This window comes from Arvicanthis niloticus, chromosome 4 (assembly GCF_011762505.2).
Source record: "Arvicanthis niloticus isolate mArvNil1 chromosome 4, mArvNil1.pat.X, whole genome shotgun sequence".
Lineage (NCBI taxonomy): Eukaryota > Metazoa > Chordata > Mammalia > Rodentia > Muridae > Arvicanthis > Arvicanthis niloticus.
Window position 1 is genome coordinate 84,954,492 of NC_047661.1, and position 20,079 is coordinate 84,974,570.

General features: G+C 40.3%; 1 protein-coding gene across 3 annotated transcripts; it reads right to left on the reverse strand.

Annotated features, from left to right (window-relative positions):
* Window positions 1-297: 297 nt before the first annotated feature.
* On the reverse strand, window positions 298-17,169 carry Cimap3 (ciliary microtubule associated protein 3). 3 transcript variants are annotated; one of them, XM_076933075.1, is made up of 7 exons: window positions 16,943-17,133; window positions 5,072-5,217; window positions 4,396-4,494; window positions 3,544-3,674; window positions 1,621-1,738; window positions 1,112-1,164; window positions 298-544 (listed from the first exon to the last, which is right to left on the reverse strand). In XM_076933075.1, exons 1-6 carry the CDS (start codon window positions 17,115-17,117, stop codon window positions 1,156-1,158), a joined length of 678 nt encoding a protein of 225 aa, XP_076789190.1. In that variant the 5' UTR covers window positions 17,118-17,133; the 3' UTR covers window positions 298-544; window positions 1,112-1,155. The 3 variants fall into 3 exon arrangements, with proteins under 3 accessions (XP_076789190.1, XP_034356314.1, XP_034356315.1); XM_034500423.2 differs by lacking the exon at window positions 1,112-1,164 and having other exon boundaries at window positions 16,943-17,169; XM_034500424.2 differs by lacking the exons at window positions 1,112-1,164; window positions 16,943-17,133 and adding an exon at window positions 5,302-5,484.
* Window positions 17,170-20,079: the final 2,910 nt, after the last annotated feature.

The following is a 20,079-nucleotide window of genomic DNA, read 5'->3' on the forward strand; positions in this document are numbered from 1 at the left end:
TCTAAGAAAGAACAGAACCTGGAAATTTCCATTCTACACCAGAAAATTCATAAGCTTGAAAGAACTTCTCAACATAATTTAAATATTTTCTATATTTTTTTTAGCTCAAATCTTATCTAAGTCCTTGATATACAGGGGCTAAGATCTACCTAGTGACAAGGTTAGTTGTAGAACATTCAAGACGGATGCCAGAGAAGTAGAAGTAGTAGTCAAGGATTCCTGAGTATTTCTCAAAAGTAAAACCACCTGGTTAGGCACCCAACGGGGACCATTAGACCACAAACAAAGAGACAAGTGTAGGAACATTCTGGACCAGCCTTTATGTATTTGGAGGGTGACTATGAGACCCTTTCCCCTCTCTGGACACCAAATGGGCAGACAAGAGGGCCCAGGAACACAGAAATACAAGAGCAATTATGTCCTCAATTCTGGAGACTCTGCGATCAGGAGAGAACGTGAAGACAGTGCTTACTTCTCATTTGTAATACAGGCTAAAGTAGGCCACACGGTTCCGATGCTTTCTAAAATCTTTGTCTGTGGACAGCTGCAATGAGAGAACATTGTCTAGCTTAGTATTTCAGTGAGAGTCCTCTGCTTCTGATCTTCCTGGCTACATGAAATGAAACTTCACAGTGGCCTAAGTAAAGCCAGACCCAATCATAATTGAGGTATAGTGATTCAACATTTGTGAACTGAGAACATTATACTCTGGCGTTCATCATGCTAGGAATTAGTGGCTATGTGGAAAATTTTCAGTAATCAATCAGCATCTTGAAGGCAAGAATTGTATGTTTAACTATGTTACCCATAGGTCCTAACATGCATATCTATACATTAGGCATATAAGAAATATTTGTGGATATAATCATCAATTCTTCTAGGAAAAAAATCATAAATCTAGAATTATGATGGCAAACCCATACTAAGTATATGTTTTTATGTACTGTATTAAATGATTTTCCATATATCTCAGTTTTTAAACTTTACAACAATGCCAGATAAATTACATTATTAAATCAATTTTAAAGATAAAAATTGATGCATAGAAAACCCCTAAAGACAATATAGGAACCCAAGACAGAACTCTTGTTTGAAGACAGGTAATACTTTCCATGTTTTTGCCCAGAATGCTCTCCATTTCTGCAGTGATCTGTCTCATGTGCACTATATCAGAAAGAGCAGTGGATCAGGAGTTATAAATATAAATTACAGCTGCCCAGTTGCCTAATCATTACTATTCTTAGCATCTTCCTATGTTATATAGGATATTTTTTTCTTGTTTACTTTAAGGGATTTTCCTTATCTCTTAAAGGGATCCCTTAGCAGTTATTCCCTTATCTAAGGAACAAATAAAATAATCATAATTATCTATAAAATGTTAATGCAGATGTGTAACTCTCCCAAAAGATCCTCACATTCACACACACTCACACACACACACACACACACACACACACACACACACACACACACTATAACTTCAGGGAATCATGAACTTTCTAAATTTCACTTACAGTCTTCTGGTTAAGAATAAATGATATTTAAATATAAATAATAAATGATAAATGATATATAGTATGTAGTACTAGACAGAACAGTTTTAAAGGCTAGTGTTATTACCTCAGCCTTTAGAGTCCTTTTCTCTAGACATGGGACCTGAGACCAGTCTGGAGATCCAAATTTCATTGGCCATGTAACTTTTGGGATTGACTTCTTCTCTGGATTGTATGTGCCAGGGCTTGAAAGAAATAGAAATAAAGACAGATATCATGGTTGATGACTAAATAAAACATCTTACCAGTCTTTGGGAAAAGAGGACTAACCTTTCTTTCTTTTTTATTGGATATTTTATTTACATTTCAGATGCCATCCCCTTTCCACATTTCCCCTCCCTAGAAAACCCCTATCCCATGCCCCCTTTCCCTTTTTGCTTTTATACAATTTAAAAAAAATGTTAATCAAAGGCTTTATAAGTTTGGTAACGCTCAATCAGAAGTGTAACCCAATACCCAACCTAGATATATCAACTATCTTTGACTGGTGGAGACACGTGAACATCTGCCTCCATGTCCCCCCTCTTTTTTTCTCTCTCTTTCTCTCTCTCACCACCTAGCTTCTCCTCTCCTTCTTCTCCTCTCCTTGCTCCTTCTCTTCCTCTCAGTACTCCTCCCACCTTAGCTCCTCCTACATATCACCCTTCCTGTTAAAATAAAACTTTTCTCTCAAAATACATTTAGAGCATAATTATGCCTATTTGTACCAGTGAGGAACAAGATGAGGACTAACCTTTCAATGTCAGGCAAACATGAGCATCATTTCTTTGTTATTATATTTCTAATGTCAGTGTTAAAGAGAACCAGCCTCAACATCCAAGCAGGGTAAAGACTCTAGTTTAAGAATATTTCTGTAATTCAGTGTCTTCAGCTGACAGACCAGAGGATACCAGAAGAGTGAGTAATCAGAGACCCACAGTGATGAGAGATTAGTGCTGCCTAAGATTTGAAGTTTGTGAAAGATATTCAGTGACAACATTCCTACAATCTAGGGACAAGCAAAGCAGAACCAGTTGTTTTTCTTGACAATGAGGTTATTTTTGAATTGCCTTTGTTTGTAATGCTCTTATAGACTCTATTGTGAGCGATAGTTTAGAGGAAGATACAGAGTCAAGGTTAACACTTTAACTTCCTTAACACAAGCTTGAAAAAGTTACTTGTATTCTCTGGACCTTGGATTTCTCATCAGTCAAGGAAAGACTTTAACTATTCCCCTTGCAGCTACATATATTGAATGGGTTCATATACATCTAGACTAAACCCCACTAATTTACAAGGCTTCGATACTCTAGCCTGCTCTTCTGTTCATATTTCTTCCTTTCTCACTATATCCTAGCCACGATAATGTCTTTCCCTTTTCTAGCTCATCGAATTCCTTCCCAATTTAAAGCTTTTGCACTTGGGATGCTCTATCTTCACACCTTCATAGGAATGACAATCTATTTGTTCAGATCTCAGATTGAATACTTGCTGAGTGTTTTCCTTAACAACCTCAGATAAAGTAGCCTCCAGCTTATCACTCTAGATCCTGTTCTAATGCCCCCACAGGACAGCACCAGCTTACCACAAGTTCAGACATGAGCATTGTAGAGTTTATGTTACTGTCCTGAGGTAGCTGTCACCTGGACTACTTCTCTCCTGGAACTATTGCAGTTTGACTAGTAAATTATATGGTTAGTAGTCTTACTACTGTTGATATTTTCTTGAGTATTTATGTCTGGTTTTGTTAGTTCCAATATGTAATCTCCAAGACATCAGGATCCCTGTTTGATGGGTACATTGAATAATTTGTGGAAGCTACAAAACCAACTGATACATCAGCAAATATTTACTGAATTAATAACTGATTCAACAATTAAACAGTACCAGAGACCTGGAAAGTCAGAGATCTAATTTTTAAAGATTTAGCTGGGAAAGTGTGAATGTAATTCCTGCTTTATATAATTCTTTTCCTATTTCCTTTTGAAATGCACATTAAGCAGAGACATACCCAGGGTAAGAATCACCCTTTTCTTCACTCTTAAATCGAGGCATCAAGACATTAAATGGAGCAAAGCTTTTTTTCTGTTTTTCACCCAAAGTTTCAACTTTCTGATACATTCCTGGGTATGGTGTCACATCCTGTAATCACAAAAAGATTAGTGGATTAGATATAGGTATATCTAATAAGATACAATCTATATCTCGATAAGATAAAATTTAACACGAATCATTTAAGGTAAACAAAACAGAATCATTTTTATCCTGTTTATAAATCAGCTACAGGTCAGTGTGCCAAAGATGTGGAAATAGGCCCATGTAGGCAAAAACCTAGTATGGGGGTGGTGTAGCTATACAACGATATACAACACACAGAAATGAACTTAGCATGGGTAAAAAATCACCGTAAGTTGGTATAGTCTGACACTGGGAGAGTTTTATAGTTAGTATCTCCAGTCATTGACTGTCCATGTCAAAAACCAGCAAGAGAGTAGGGTCTTATTTAGCTCAGTGGAAGCACATTTGCCTGGTGCAGTCTGGGCTCAGAACTGCATCAGAAAAAGGAGAAAGACAAGGATTTTTTTTCTCATAATTAGACTTGAAATCTAGCCAGACACATATTCCACAAAGTGAAAAAGTTGGAATTTGCCCTTAAACTGACAAGATAATGTGATATATATAAACATAGGTTTTATATTTTAACTTTTGGTTATTAAAGTCTTGTCTTGGGCCTTTTTTTTTTTTTTTTTTTTTGCAAAGTGCTTTTCTCCCCTACACACTCCAAATCTACCCTGTACAGTGCTAATGCCTCAACATAAATTTATGTTGCCACATGGACCACCTTACAATCCCAGAACATTACCTTGCCGATCGACTTAAACCTCACAGCTGTTCTGGCTCCAATAGCATAGCCTTTCGTACTGGTTGGGACTTTCGATAGGTTATATGCTAAACCATTCCACTTCCAGTGGAAGGAAGAGAGGAAAGGAGGGGAGGAGAAGGAAAAACATCAGTAACACAATCATAGAATGGTCTTCAAAGTGGAGTGAATATAGAATGTGCAAACTTCTCTACAAGACATTGCCCTCCCCCCCCCCCCCCCCCACGTCGTGATTCTTTTATAGTCAAAAGCATAGAGTTAAACAACACAAGTGACTTTGCAAAGAGGTTTGGCTGGATAGACAAATAAATGAATTTCTGTGAGTCCCAATGACTTCCATCTTTAAAGCCTCCAATTTACTTTTATGGAAGAATCAGCCTGAGGACTGTACTAAGCAGAAGAAAACTGACATCAGTTCAAGAGGGTGCTAAAAGTGAAGATGGAGAAGGGATTATATGAAGACAAGGCTTGCGTTTAGTGGGGGATGGAAAGTGGTGAACTATAGTCGTTTACCCATGGACTCTACAGCTGGTTGCCACTTTTCATATGGGGACCCAGAAATTAAAGTTACACATATAGAAGTTTTTCTCCCAGAACACCTATATATCCTGCTGTAGACAGGAAACAGAGACCCACTCAAGGGGAAGTGAATACTCACATCTCTTGCTGCTGCATAACACCCAGGGCCTGTGTGGGGCATTCCCCTAAGAGGGAGAAATGTGTTCCCCAGCCAGCTTGGGGGATGGTGGTGAGGAAAGATTTTCCTTGCTTGACGTGTTCCAAAGGAGTAATTATTCACCTTCCCTAAAGATCAAGAGAAGAAATTCCAGGTGAGCACGTGGGTGGAGGGAAGCATGGGGGCAGGTGAACCATGCTGTCAACTCTTACATTGTAAAGCAGGTGTAACTCCACGGAGCGGGGGAGCAAGCGGTACTTCCTCCGTGTTCATCTCTCCTGGTCGTCTTACCCTTCTGCTGTCTGCTCTGTAGTCCTTTGCTACTCTCTTCACCTATTCTGCTGAAGCACATCCTGCAGGGTGCTAGGATTAGCTGTGTACTGCGTTGCTAAGGGAACGGAGCCGGAGTGTCAGAGCAGAGCGGTAAGGCTCGAGCGCCTGCGCAGCAGGTTGCCCAGGACACCGGTCAAGTAAGATCTAGGCTCTGAGGTTCTTAATTCAGAGGGCGGCGCCTGCTACGCACCAGGCGGAAGGACTACGTGGGGGAGTGTGGCAAATGCTTTGGAAATGTCCACGAGGAATACACTACTGTAAAGGTAGGGCTATGGGGCTCAGATCACCCTAGGTCTGGACTCCTAGGACCGGAGAAGCAGAAAACCAAACTGTGTTGACAAGTGAGGAAGAAGTGCCTCTGAACCATGCCTGGAGCAGAGGAAGGTGGGGCAGGGTGGGTGCTGAGGTTGAGCTGTCAGCGCTCAGTGGAACAGTAAGAGTGCATTGACATTGTAGAAGTGCTTAGTAATTTAAAACTTTCCTAAGTTTCAGTATCATCATAATTCTATTGACAGGTTTGTGGAACATTTTAAGGGCGTGGAAGCAAAACCATACAGTGTCTACTTCCTAGTAGCCAACTAACCTCGGAGCGCTTTCATCCTAATGGATGTCCTGGGCACAAACAAGAACTCCCCCCCCCCCCCCACTGGATTTTAAAGTAGCTTTATGAGTTGTCCAGGTATAGTAGGTAACAAGACACACTGTCGGGGCCATGCTGCTGTTTGTCATTTTAAAGATGATCCTGCAGTCTACATGCACTTTATATGAGCACTTTCTTCAGAGATGATTTTACAGAATTGTTTTGTTTTAAAGATTCATTTAGCCGGGCGGTGGTGGCACACGCCTTTAATCCCAGCACTTGGGAGGCAGAGGCAGGCGGATTTCTGAGTTCGAGGCCAGCCTGGTCTACAGAGTGAGTTCCAGGACAGCCAGGGCTACACAGAGAAACCCTGTCTTGAAAAACAAACAAACAAAAAAGATTCATTTATTTTATGTGGGTGTGGGTGTGGTGTGTGTGTACACATGCATGCACGAGTGTGCATACACACATGCACACACACACGTTCAGTTGTATGTATCTCTGTCACTTGCAAGCAGGTGGGTGAGGAAAGACAGAAGGTGTCAGATCTTCTGGAATTTGTGAGCAGTGGGAACCCAACTTGGGTCTTCTGTAAAAGGAGAAATTTCTGTTAGCCACTGTGCTATCTCTCCAACCCTATTTTACAGATTAAATGGAAGGTTTTTTTTTTTTTTTTTTGTGTGTGTGTGTGTGTGGGGGGGGGAGAGGGCTCTGTTAGTACAGGTCTTTAATTCCAGTTACTCAGGAAGCTGAGTCAGGAGGATCATAGGTTACAGGACTTCTTGAGCTACAAAGTGAGTTCGATCTAGGTAACTAAGTGAGACCTATCTCAAAATGAAAACTGGAGAGGGCTGGTGATGTTTCTCAGAAGCACTGATTGTCTAGAATGCATGAGGCCCTGGGTTCATTTCCCAGAATTACAAAATAAATACAATGATCCTATTTTGGAAATTTGCAAGGTGTGGTGGTGTGTGGTGGTATAATCCCATAACCCCAGCACAAAGGTGGTTGGAGGTAAGATGATTAGAATTCAAGGCATCCTTAGCTACAAAGTGAATTTGAGGCCAGACTAGGTCCTATGGGTTCCTGTTTCAAAGGAAAAACCTATAAAACTAATCCTATCTATCTATCTATCTATCTATCTATCTATCTATCATCTCTCTCTTTTTTATTTATTTATTTATATTTATTTATTTATTTATTTATTTATTTTTAAATGTTAATCAAAGGCTTTATAAGTTTGGTAATGCTCAATAACAAGATGTCCATATAATCAGAAGTGTAACCAATACCCAACCTAAATATACCAACTATCTTTGACTGGCAGAGACACGTGAACATCTGCCCCCATGTCTCTCTCTCTCTCTCTCTCTCTCTCTCTCTCTCTCTCTCTCTCTTCCTCTCTCTCTCTCTCATCACCTAGCTCCTCCTCTCCTCCTCCTCCTCTCCTTATTCCTCCTCTTTTATCCTTACTCCTCCCACCTTAGCTCCTCCTACATATCTTATCTATCTATCTATCTATCTATTTATCTATCATCTACCATCTCTCTCTTTTTTTTAAAAAACAAGACCTGCCATAATGGAGCTGAACTTAAATGAACTAAAGACTGGGTCTCAAAGTCCTAGTATATAATTTATTCCAAGAATCCTATAAAAATATGATTATGGTAATGCTACTAATAAAGAAAATATAAATACATATTGGTATTAATATGATAACTTTCACTCTCATTTTTGTTTTAAGAAGAATTAATATATTTTTTCAAAAATTTAACATTTTTGCTTTTAAGATAATTAGTTTTAAGATAATATTTTGATTTTAATTGACACAACATATTTAAACGGTACAGCACAACACTTCAATACATGTATAGAATATACAAAGATTAAATCAGCATTGCTTGGGTAGCTAGTATCTAAAATACTAAAAAATAAGAAACTTAAAAATCGAACACATAAAATGCTATCATTCTACTTTATAACAGAATGAAAGGCATGAAGAGATAATTCAAAACATAAAAGCCAACTTCTTTAATTTTCTGAAGTCCTTCTAATATGATTATATTGCTAGATAATCTGATTTGAAATTAAAAAAGAGAAATTAAATCACCAATTAGATATATATAGCTCAGGTTTCAAAATTAGGTGATTTATTTTAGGTTGCTGATCATGTATTAATTTGTAGAATTCCTTGTCTATAGTAATCTGCTGCATTTAATCCATTTTCCATGAACAAATTTTTCCCTGGCCAACTTATTATGTCACTTGACATTTATAAAAGAAAACCCATAAATTATACATACAGCAAGTATTAGCAAAATGTAAGACATGAATACACATAACATATTTCTAAATAAAGTGTGGATAAATAATAAGATAATGGACAGAAATATTAATATGTAGGGTATAAAGGTCTTATTTCTTCACTGAATCTCTGATCTAGCCTTAAACATGCTTGAATGTAAAGTCAAAACTGAAGTCTTTATGTTCCTACCATTAATTTAAGAACAATCTATTTTTTTTTGTTTTTTGTTTTTTTTCGAGACAGGGTTTCTCTGTGTGTAGTCCTGGCTGTCCTAGCCTCACTCTGTAGACCAGGCTAGCCTCGAACTCAGAAATCCGCCTGCCTCTGCCTCCCAAGTGCTGGGATTAAAGGCGTGCGCCACCACTACCCGGCCCAAGAACAATCTCTTATGAACAGGCTGAGAAGGAAATTAGGGAAATGACACTCTTCACAATAGTTACAAACAATATAAAATACCTTGGAGTGAATCTAACCACGCAAGTAAAACATCTGTCTGACAAGAACTTCAAGTCTCTGAAGAAAGAAATAAAAGAAGATCTCAGAAGATGGAAAGATCTCCCATGCTCCTGGATTGGCAGGATTAATTTAGTAAAAATGGCCATCTTGCCAAAAACAATCTATAGATTCAATGCAATCCCCATCAAAATTCCAAATTCTTCATAGAGATAGAAAGAACAATTTGAAAATTCATTTGAAATAACAAAAAACCCAGGATAGTGAGAACTAGTCTCAACAATAAAAGAACTTCTGGGGGAAATCACCGTTCCTGACCTCAAACTGTACTACAGGGCAATAGTAATAAAAACTGCATGGTATTGGTACAGAGACAGGCAGGAAGATCAATGGAATAGAATTGAAGATCCAGAAATGAACCCACACACCTATGGTCACTTGATCTTTGACAAAGGAGCTAAAACCATCCAGTGGAAAAAGGACAGCATTTTCAGCAAATGGTGCTGGTTCAACTGGAGGTCAACATGTAGGATGTAAATCAATCCATTCATATCTCCTTGTACAAAGCTCAAATCCAAGTGGATAAAGGACCTTCACATAAAACCAGATACACTGAAACTAATAGAAGAGAAGGTGGGGAAGACACTTGAATACCTAGGCACAGGGGAAAAGTTCCTGAACAGGACACCAATGGCTTATGCTCTAAGATCAAGAATTGACAAACGGGACCTCATAAAATTGCAAAGCTTCTGTAAGGCAAAGGACATTGTCAGTAACACAAAAGGGCAACCAACAGATCGGGAAAAGATCATTACCAATGCTAGATCCGATAGAGGGCTAATATCCAAGATATACGAAGAACTCAAGAAATTATACTCCAGACAACCAAATAACCCTATTAAAAAATAGGGTACAGAGCTAAACAAAGAATTCTCAACAGAGGAAACTCTAATGTCCGAGAAGCACCTTAAGAAATGCTCAACATCCTTAGTCATCAGAGAAATGCAAATCAAAACAACCCTGAGATACCACCTCATACCAGTCAGAATGGCTAAGATAAAAAACTCAGGTGTTAGTAGATGCTGTTGAGAATGCGGAGGAAGAGGAACACTACTCCATTGTTGGTGGGAATGCAAGCTGGTACAACCACTCTGGAAATCAGTCTGTAAGTTCCTCAGAAAACTGGACATAGCATTACCTGAGGACCCAGCTATACCACTCCTGGGCATATACCCAGAAGATGCTCCAACATATAACAAGGACATATGCTCCACTATGTTCATAGCAGCCTTATTTATAATAGCCAGAAGCTGGAAAGAACCTAGATGTCCCTCAACAGAGGAATGGATACAAACAATGTAGTACATTTACACAATGGAGTATTACTCAGCTATTAAAAATAATGAATTCGAGAAATTCTTAGGTAAATGGATGGAACTAGAAATTATCATCCTGAGTGAGTTAACCCAATCATAAAAGAACACAGATGGTATTTACTCACTGATAAGCGGATGTTAGCCCAAAAGCTTGGAATAGCAAAGACTCAACTCACAGACCACATGAAGCTCATGAAGAAGGAAGACCAAATGGGAATGCCTCAGTCCTACTTAGAAGGAGTAACAAAAATACTCAAGGGAGCAAATATGGAAACAAAACGTGGGACAGAAACTGAAGGAGGGGCTATCTGGAGACCATTCCACCTGGGTATCCATCCCATGTACAGTCACCTAAGCTAGACACTGAGGTGGATGGCTGGAAGTGCATGCTGTCAAGAATATGATATAGCTGTCTACTTAGAGGTCTGCCAGAGACTGACACATTCAGAGGATGATGCTCACAGCTAACCACTGATCTGATTAAGGGTTTCCCAATGGAGAAGTTAGAGAGAAGACTGAAGGAGCAGAAAGGGTTTGTGACCCCATGAGGAGATCAACAATACCAATCAACCAGAGCTACCCAGGGTCTAAACCAACAGCTTGGGAGCACATAGGGAAGGACCCATGACTCCAGCTGTATATGTAGGTGAGGATGGCCTTGTCGGGCATAGGTGGGAGAGGAGATTTTTGGTCCCATGAAGGATGAACACAGAGTGGGGGGGGGGGGATGTGAGGGTGGGGAGGGGGAAGAGGGGGTGAGGGTAGGTGGGGGCACAGCCTCATAGAAGCATGAGGAGGGGGGATGGGATAGGAGGTTTCTGGGTGGTGGAGGGAAGTGGGGTAAGGGGATAAAATCTGAAATGCAAATATAATACCCAATTAAAAAAAAAAAGAACAATCGCTTACAGCCATTCACTATTGACTTTGGTTACAAAGTGTGATGTGGCAGATAATTTCCTTAAAAGTTTTGAAATAGCAAACACATGAAGGCTTTTATATTTGGTGGGGTTAATTATATGTGGGAAGATAGTTGTTATTTTCTTTTACCTGGAGAATCTGGCAACAGCACATTGTAAGCATCTCTATGCAAGATTTCAAGAACATACTCAACACAGGGAAGTTTGATGCTTTTCTTGACTTAATATGAGGTACTGAATGAATTCTGGGGAAACAAGATGGACTGAATTCTTTTTGTGTAAAAGTCCAATACATAAGAAAAAAATTTCATTGAAAAAGAATTAAAATCAGCAGATTACTATAGACAGGAATTCTCCAAATTAGTACATGATCAGCAACCTAAAATAAATTGCCTAACTTTGAAGCCCGAGCTACATACATCTAATTAGTGATTTAATTTATTTCCATTTTTATTTTAAAATCAGATTATCTAGCAATAGACTTCAGAAAACAAAAGAAGTTTGTTTTTGTGTTTTGAGTTATCTCTTCATGCCTTTCATTCTGCTATAAAGCAGAATGTTAGTATTCATCTTATGTATTTGATTTTTAAGTTTTAAGACTCTCTCTAGTAGTCTTTCATAGGGATTGATCACTTCATTGTTTATATTACTTTACTGACTCCGGGAATTTTAGCACTGACTTGGTAAAGAACTTGGTAAAGTTCTTGAATACACTATTTATAGAGTCCCCTTTTAACTCCCAATCTGTGCTTCAGGAAATAATAATATTCTTAACTTCTCATATTCTTCTGAGGGTTATATTTGCATCATTAGTGACATAAAATATAACTTGCAAAGTACACTGAGAATAGGCAGCCTGTCAATTTTCAGCATTGATGGGCTGGTTTGTTCCAGATGAATCTAGCTAAGAACAGGGAAAAAGAAAAACTAGCCAACAGAAATAAAGTAGGAATTAGATATGAAGATACTATGAAGAAGGCAAACACAGTGATACATCTACAAAATACTCTCACATGGCAGTCTCAGGGAACATTGCAGCAGAGGGGGCAGAAAGAATATAACAGTCTGAAGACCAGACCAGGAGTTTTCTTCTCAGAGTGGCACCTCAAAAGCTCTACCTGGAAAGCCTGACCATCATGACTGCCCAAATGGGAGCTGAATAAGGATGACACCAGTGAACATGCCAGATTAGCCAGGGAAAGTCCACAAGGCCTCGACCCTACACAAAGGCCTCCAAGGGGGCAACTGAGAAACCTGTGAGTGGGCAGGCTCTAAAAAGAGTTAGGGGAGGGAAAGAATGTGCTTAAAATATATTGTATAGAAATAATTTCTTTTTAAAATTTTAAATTTCTATAAAGTTTTAAAAAAGTAATGTGATGCAATAGCTCATGGAACAAAATAAGGACAGCAGTAGGGACAAGGCCTGGCTTTCATCATTATCACAGTAATTTAGCAGTTCTGCTTTCCTAATTTTTGATCTTCTATCTGATAATATAAAATATGGACTGTGGAGGAAACAGTGAGAAATGCTTGGGAACTCTCACTGTATACAATGCATTTTTTTGTATGTGTGCATGAAATGAAATCTACATTGACTCTTAAATAAAAGCAAAGTCAAAGAAAAAGAAAAATACCTAAAAGAGATATCATGACCCAGTTCATAACACTTGCAAAATCTTGATGATAGTATTTGCCATTACAAGAAAATCTTTATGAACGTAACTGAAAAGAAACAAAACAAAATTGAGCAAATAAAATGTAGTCTGTCATTTTATGACCAAGCTGTAGTTATCCCAGGAATGCAAAGTTGATGTAACATTTTGGCTTATGGCTTCAAGGTTATAGCTGTAGCTATTCTTTTTGCTGTTTTGGGGCCTGTGCTGAGGCAGGACATCATGGCAGGCAGCAAATGGAAAGCAAAATTGTTTACTCAATATCAGGGAGGAAGCTGGGGTCTTGGGGAGCAGAGATAAGTTACACCTTTCAAGGACATATCCCCATGACCTAGTTTCTACAACTAGACCCTATTTTTATAGTTTTCAGAACTTGCGTATAGACCATCAAGCTACGAAGCCAGGGGTGTTTAAGCACATTGACGAGGCCAGAGCCCCATGATCCGGTTAATACCCAAAGGCTCCACCTCTGAACATTGCTCATTGGGATCGAGCCTTCACATGAACTTCCAGGGGGACATTTCAGGTCCCAAACACAACTATAAGTGAAACACACACTAAAGTTTCAAACAATGAACAAGATGCAAACTATCTGACTATATTTTGTGTTGATTATATGGTGAAATGATATTATTTGGGGTTAAATCAAAACATGATTAAAATGAACTTGTGTTCTATTCTTTTAATTTGGCTACTTGAAAACTTAAAACTATACACATGACATATGTTGTGTTTTTATTGAATAGTTCTGACCTAGATTGTATAAAGTACAGTTACAAAGTCATGAGAAAAATCAGTTCATTTAATAAAAAACTGAGGAAGCCTAGAGTGTTAATGTCACAAAAAGAACATTCAAATATTTAGCATGTATATCAAAGGTGCCTGTCTGAGAACTGACAAAGGCCATACACTTTGAAGCTTAAACAAGATAGATACTGGGTGACTAAAAGTCTAAGAATGATAGAAACATGAAACAGTGGAAACTGTAGACTGAACAAACTTCTGTTGGATGTGGTGGTTTTAATGAGATGCCCACACACCAGAAGTCTTGGGCATTTGCATAGTTCCTTCACAGTTGGTAGTTTGGGGGAGGATTAGAAGGTGTGGCCCTGCTAGAGAAGGTATGTCACTGGGAGAGGGCTTTGAGGTTTCAAATACTCAAGGCTTCTTGTACTGTAGTTTGAGATGTTAGCTCTCAACTGTGCTTCAGTAGCCTGCTTCACTATAATAGACCCTAATCTTCTGGAACCATACAACCCCAAATAAAGTTTTCCTTCTATAAGTTGCCTCGGTCATGGTGTTTTGTCACCTTAACAGAAAAGTAGGCAACACAGTAGAAATGTAAATCAGTAATTGTATTCACTCTGGTCAACTGTAGTGACCTTTACAACATTGAACATAGCTCTAAGCCCCCTTAAGTATCCCTCCCTGGCATTTACTTGGCAGTAATGTGCACAATGGTGTACTAAAAGGCATGCGCCAAACAGACAGAGGCCAATACAAGAAAACTACAGCCAGTCAAAATACAGAGCTGTGGATAACAATCCTATTGGACACATCTACAAAACACTTTTCCACCAAGGCTCAAGGAACATTGTAGAAGAGGGGGCAGAAGGAATTGAGAGCTCTTACAGATGTGCAAGAGCTAGAAGAGATGAAGATTTGCTGTGAGACTTTCTCTCCTAGTGGTGTCAGAAGCTACACTCATAAAGTCTAAGTGTGACTGCCCAGATGTGAGCTGAACAAGGACAACACAGTACACATGCCTAAGTGGATAGGGAAAGGTTGGGAGGCCTCAACCCTACACAAAGGACTGCAGGCCACAAAGGAATGGTGAGGGTGGGAGATGTGGTCCTCTCCTATCCAGTACCAAATGGTCAGCCCCCAAAACATACATACAAGCAACAATATATAGACTGAGCATGTTATATTTGAGGAACACACACACACACACACACACACACACACACACACACTGAAAAAAGAAGCCATGGATTTGAAAGAGAGCAAGATTTAGTGTATAGGAACATTCGGAAGGAGGAAAGGGGAGGAAGAAATAATGTAATAATATCATAATCTTAAAAATAAAATAAATTAAACAAGGGAGGCTAGAGAGATGGCTCAATGGGTAGGAATGCTTGTTGTTCAAAAATGAGGACCTGGATTTGGATCCTCATCACCTGTATAAAAAGCCGGGCATGGTACTCATACCTATAATCCAAGCACTGAGGATGAGAGGATCATTGGGGCTTGTGGGTCACTGACCTAGCTGAACAAACGGAGAGCTCCAAGTTTACTGAGAGATCTTCTCTTAGGGGAGTAAATTGGAGAGGACAGAGGAGGTGTGTTCTTGTGGCCTCTAATGTGTGCATCCACATACATATATGCACATGGACCTTCATCTCATATGACCATACACAAAACAAGTGAAAAATCTGCAAGGTAATAATATAGTCTCACTATGTTGAGTGAAGGAAGTCAGATATGAACATGTCCAAGAGACACAAGCCAGATTTTATGAAATTTCAAAATAAGTAAAAGTAATCTATGAGTGGGGAGTTGGGCCAGGGAGTCCCTTGGTGGAGCAGGCTGAGAGGCCATGTGAGGCAGGTTGCTTAGTGAGAGTGAGTTTCCATTTACACCACTGAGCTCACCTGCTGAAGCTTCATTGTTGATTTAGCCCCTTTTAATATTATTATATATCGATAAAATTTATATCAACATCTCTAAGCCAGATGTGCTGGCACCACCTATATGATTCAAACAGTCTGGAGGTGGAAGCCAAAGAATATGGAGTTTGAGATGAGTCTGAGCCACACAATGATAATTTGTTTCAGGAAACAAAGGCAAAAACACAGAAAACCTAGTAATGGCACAACATGACCTACCTTTTCCCCCTTTTAGAGATAAAGGGATTGTATCCACAAGTTACACATGTTCATAGTGCTATTTGCCTTTTTCTGTTACCACAAACTAGTAAGATGTGAAAGTTTGACCCCCCTCCTCTTCTCTCTTCTCCCTTCATCCTCTTTCTTCTTCCTTTCTTCTCTCTCTCTCTCTCTCTCTCTCTCTCTCTCTCTCTCTCTCTCTCTCTCTCCAAGGACTATCTATGTATCCCTGGCTGTCCTGTAACTCACTATGTAGAACAAGGTGGCTTCAAATTCCGAAATCTGTCTGCCTCTGCCTCCTGAGTGCTGGAATTAAAAGCATGTACTGTTATACCTGGCATTAATTTTCTTAACACTGTTTTTGGTGTCCACTTGTAAATATGCTCTAACACTCATATGAGGTTAAAATTTGAACTTGCTTAATCCCAATTTTATTTGTTATAAAATATATGGTGCAAGAATCCAATGTCTTCTAAAGTAGTTAAGGCTGAGAATCTACTCACTGCTGTACATGACATAGTCTTAGAATTCAGTTTTCTTTTTAAAATTAAGATTAGTACATTATATGTCAGTCTATGAAATTTTGTGGCGCATAGTGTATTATGGACAGATTTAATAGTAGAATGAGAAAAGTGAACATCATAAAATGATTTGTCACCCAAAAGCAGGCCTTAGATCTGAACAAGATTGGGGAACCTCTATTCTGAGGAGTAAGAATACTGCTACAGGATAGTTGTCCAGAGGAAATGGATGGTGGAGAGGAAGCCAACTTTCTAAATCCTCCCTTTTAGACTTTCTTAAATGTCACACTCTGTCATTCAGTAGTAGCAGGGGGACATGGACTCTTGTTCCGGTTTGTGTTTCCTAGCTTCATGATCTTGGGGGAATTACTGAAAATCCTAGGCCCTGGTGTATCTATGAAGGACTGTGGCAATAATCATATCTTTCCTCTGAGGGCTGCCGTTAGACTGTAGGGGATCTCCACAGGGGCAGTTCATGCATGTAGACTGAGGGCTGCCATTAGACTGTAGAGGATCTCCACAGGGGCAGTTCATGCATGTAGACTGAGTGTAACTTGCTAATGCACAGGTGGGAATGTACCTACCACTTCTGTGCCCAGGCACTAGCCAACTCCCCGGGCACCTTTGTTCTAAGTTTTCTTATTGGGGAAATTCTCTTTGCCAAGTCTTTTGGTACAGCTAGTAGAGGCTTCTCATCCCAACTAAGGACCTGGTTCCTCCTGTTGTCCTCATATGAGCTCTAGCCTGCCTCTTTACAATTTATTTCTACCAGGAAGGGGTGGTTCTCTTTTCTGAGAGTTTCATTACCATGAGTGATGTCCCAAAGGGCATGATGATCGGTCCGTCGCAGGGATTCATTCTCTTTGTTCTTGTCAAGTTGTTCTAGCTTAGACTTTTCAGATGCCACAAGAGATTTGAATAGTAACTGTATTGCATGGCAACTTTCAGGAGGCCTGAGTTCCTCCTCATTTTCTGTCTGCATGAACCACGACTTTCTTGATAGGCTTTAAGCAAGAATATGAAGGGTGTTCTCCAAGTCTAGCTGCTAAGCAACAGCCCTGCTCTAGAAGCTCTCTTTTAAGTCATTGTGACATGGTTTTCTGCAAAGCAACACTATGGTATAAAGGCAGCTAGAAAGTCTGATTTGAGTAGCAACTCTACCAATGACCAACAATAGGATACTGGGCTGAATCTCTTAAGCTTTGATATAACTTAATGTGCCTTGTTCATTTCTACCACAAGGAGATTGTCTTCTCCATAACTGTGCCCAAGAAACTCTTCTCAGTTAAGAGAATTGTTGGCTGTCTTTGGTTAAAATCTTATAAGAGTCATTGTCTAGGACAGGATAAATCAAAGTATTGTCCTTCATTAGGCACCTTTTAACAAGCTTTTGTCTACTTCATTTTCCCGTTTCATTTATTGCTGGACACTGTAGAAGCAACATATAATTATCTTCTTATAAAAGGAAATTAGCCTTTCTCACTACTGTGCCTTTCACACTTAGAGTGGTATCTGTCATGTAGTAATAGAAAGTGCTTGGAGTTCATGGTGCCTGATAAACTGGTGTGTGTGTGTGTGTGTGTGTGTGTGTGTGTGTGTGTGTCCTTCATCAGTCACCTGTGCTGCCACCTCTCATGAGATCCCTGTGCTTGGTGTCAAGGATGTAGTGAGATTGTAGGGAAGGGTCCAAACTTTGGTTGCCTGGCTCTCGATATGGCTTTATAAGAAGCCAAGCTTCCCCCAGGTCTCAGTTTCTAGGAAGTAGTAATATCTGTCTTATGAGGTTTGCATGTGACTAAGTAAGAAAATGCATTTTTATTACTTGCAATTTTAACTGGAAGTGGTGGAATCTGCTTGAAGTTACAACTGCTTGAGAGGGTTAGGCAAACGGATCACTAAGCCCAGGATTTTGAGACCCATCTGGGCTACAGGGAGACCTATTATAAAAGACAAGGAACCTACCATTGGATCCCCTTTCCCTACCTGGACTGCCTGGTTGGGCCTCAGTGGGAGAGGATGTATCTAGTCCTGCTGGGACTAGGTGTCCCAGGGTGGGGGGTACCCAAGGGGGACTCTCCATTCTCTGAGGAGGGGACTGTGGGAGGGAGGAGCTGGTAAGAGTGGACTTGGAGGAGAGGAAGAAGGGGAGCTGTAATCAGGATGTAAAGAGAATAAAAATAAATAAATTATTGAAAAAGATACACTGAATACATGTACAAATTTTTCAAATCATAAATAAAAATTAATAAAAATTGAGAAAGGCAAGGAATGAAACCAAAAAATAGTTTGACACATAAGGTGACCATACAATGGGTGCTGGAGGAAAAAAAAAACAGAAAAATATTCTTATTACATGAAGACCTTTAATTTTAAGAGAAACACACTTGAGTGCTTTAAGGAGTAGGGAGTCCTACTTAGTTGTGGTGTAGTTTTATAGACTCTAAAAGCAGAAACACATCTGGCATTGTGAAAGAGCTAGACTTAGGAGCTATGAGGCTATTGGTAAGCATTGTCACTTAGTCTTACATTCTAGCTGTTACATATAAAGCACCCACTTCTTATGTACGAACTCCTCTAGAGCTCCTGAGCTTACATATTACAGATTCTGTCACTCTTAGTGACAGACCAACAGTCCTTGTTCTCAGTTGTGAATTCAAGATGACATTATAATCTACTCCATTGAGTCTAATGACCCATCAATTGGATAACCATGTGAGGGGTGACAACAACTGGAAGCTACCACTGTTTTAAAGTACAGTACATGTTCACGAGAAAGGATCCTGCTAGCTCATTTTCTGGGAAGACACTCTATGATGCATTCACTGCATCTCCATGACGAGTCTAATGCACAGTTGCGAATCCTGCAAACATCAGAGCAGCACTGGGCCTTCAGCAGAAGTAGGATGATGTCTGGACTTCCAGTTTTGGACAAGCCAGGCTGTACTACATATGCTCAGGAGTCTAGGAGTCTTGGTTGCTGTGGGGATGTGAGAGGCAGCTGGGTACCTGATTGAACAGGCTTTGAACCCTGGAGAACTTTAGGGATGGTAGGAGTTTGGCCTTGCTCCTGGGCCCCTGGCTCCTTTCACATAGCTACAGCTCCCCACAGAGAGGTTTGTGGCCATTGGTCATGTAGCACAGGTAGAGAGCATGACTACAGGCCACAGAGCCTCAAGACAGATCTCCATATCAATGAGATATCTAAAGGCCAAAGGGTGTAGCCAATTAAGCCTTTCTTCCCAGACCCCCCTCCTTGCAAATGGTATTTAACCTCAGGCCCGCACTGAGAATAGGGGGGTGGGGTGGGGGTGTGGGGGTGTAGGGGTGTGGGGGTGTGGGGGTGTGGGGGTGTGGGGGTGTGGGGGTGTGGTGGTGGGGGTGGGGTTATAGTTCATCCATTTTCTGCCATGACAATAAACGTTTTAAGGCTATCTCTCTTCTTTGGGACCTGCTGTGGGGAACCATGGAGAAGGTCTCTCTCTACACTTCCAGCCATGGAGACCACCAACCCAAACAGGCAATCTAAGCCAGCTGAGACCCAGCCAAGTGAGTTGCCATGACCAGGAGTTTCATCCCCACAGGACATAGCTAGAGCTTCTCCTCCTCCCAACATTTGGTTGCAGGTCAATCCAGCCTTATGCCCCGAGTATCTCAGCTCTTCTGCAGCCTCTCAGTGGCGCCTGAAAGTCCAAGGGTCCTGGAACCAGTCAGTTCCTGGCTGCCTTGGCCCAGGCACCCCTAACCCAAGAGCTCCAGCCTCCGCGGGACCCCAGGCTGTGTTCCTTCCACCCCTGGAGTGGAGTCCCATGGTTTTTCACAGCCTGATGTCCACCCAGCCCCGGTACGGAGTAAACACAGTCAAATTCCTGTGCCTCTGCCTCTCTGAGCTGAGACCTAGCCCCTTGGAGTCGGCAGGCATAGGACCCATAACTCAACCCACAGGA

Excerpts from the sequence above, each read along its gene's own strand:
- Cimap3 (XM_034500423.2), bottom strand. The coding sequence starts at position 17,117 with ATGCAGACAGAAAATGAGGAGGAACTCAGGCCTCCTGAAAGTTGCCAT. Across the intron at positions 4,495-5,071 it reads GTTATGCAGCAGCAAGAGAT|TGGAATGGTTTAGCATATAA; the intron begins GTGAGTATTCAC and ends TTCCACTGGAAG. Across the intron at positions 545-1,620 it reads AAAGGACTCTAAAGGCTGAG|CTGTCCACAGACAAAGATTT; the intron begins GTAATAACACTA and ends CTCTCATTGCAG.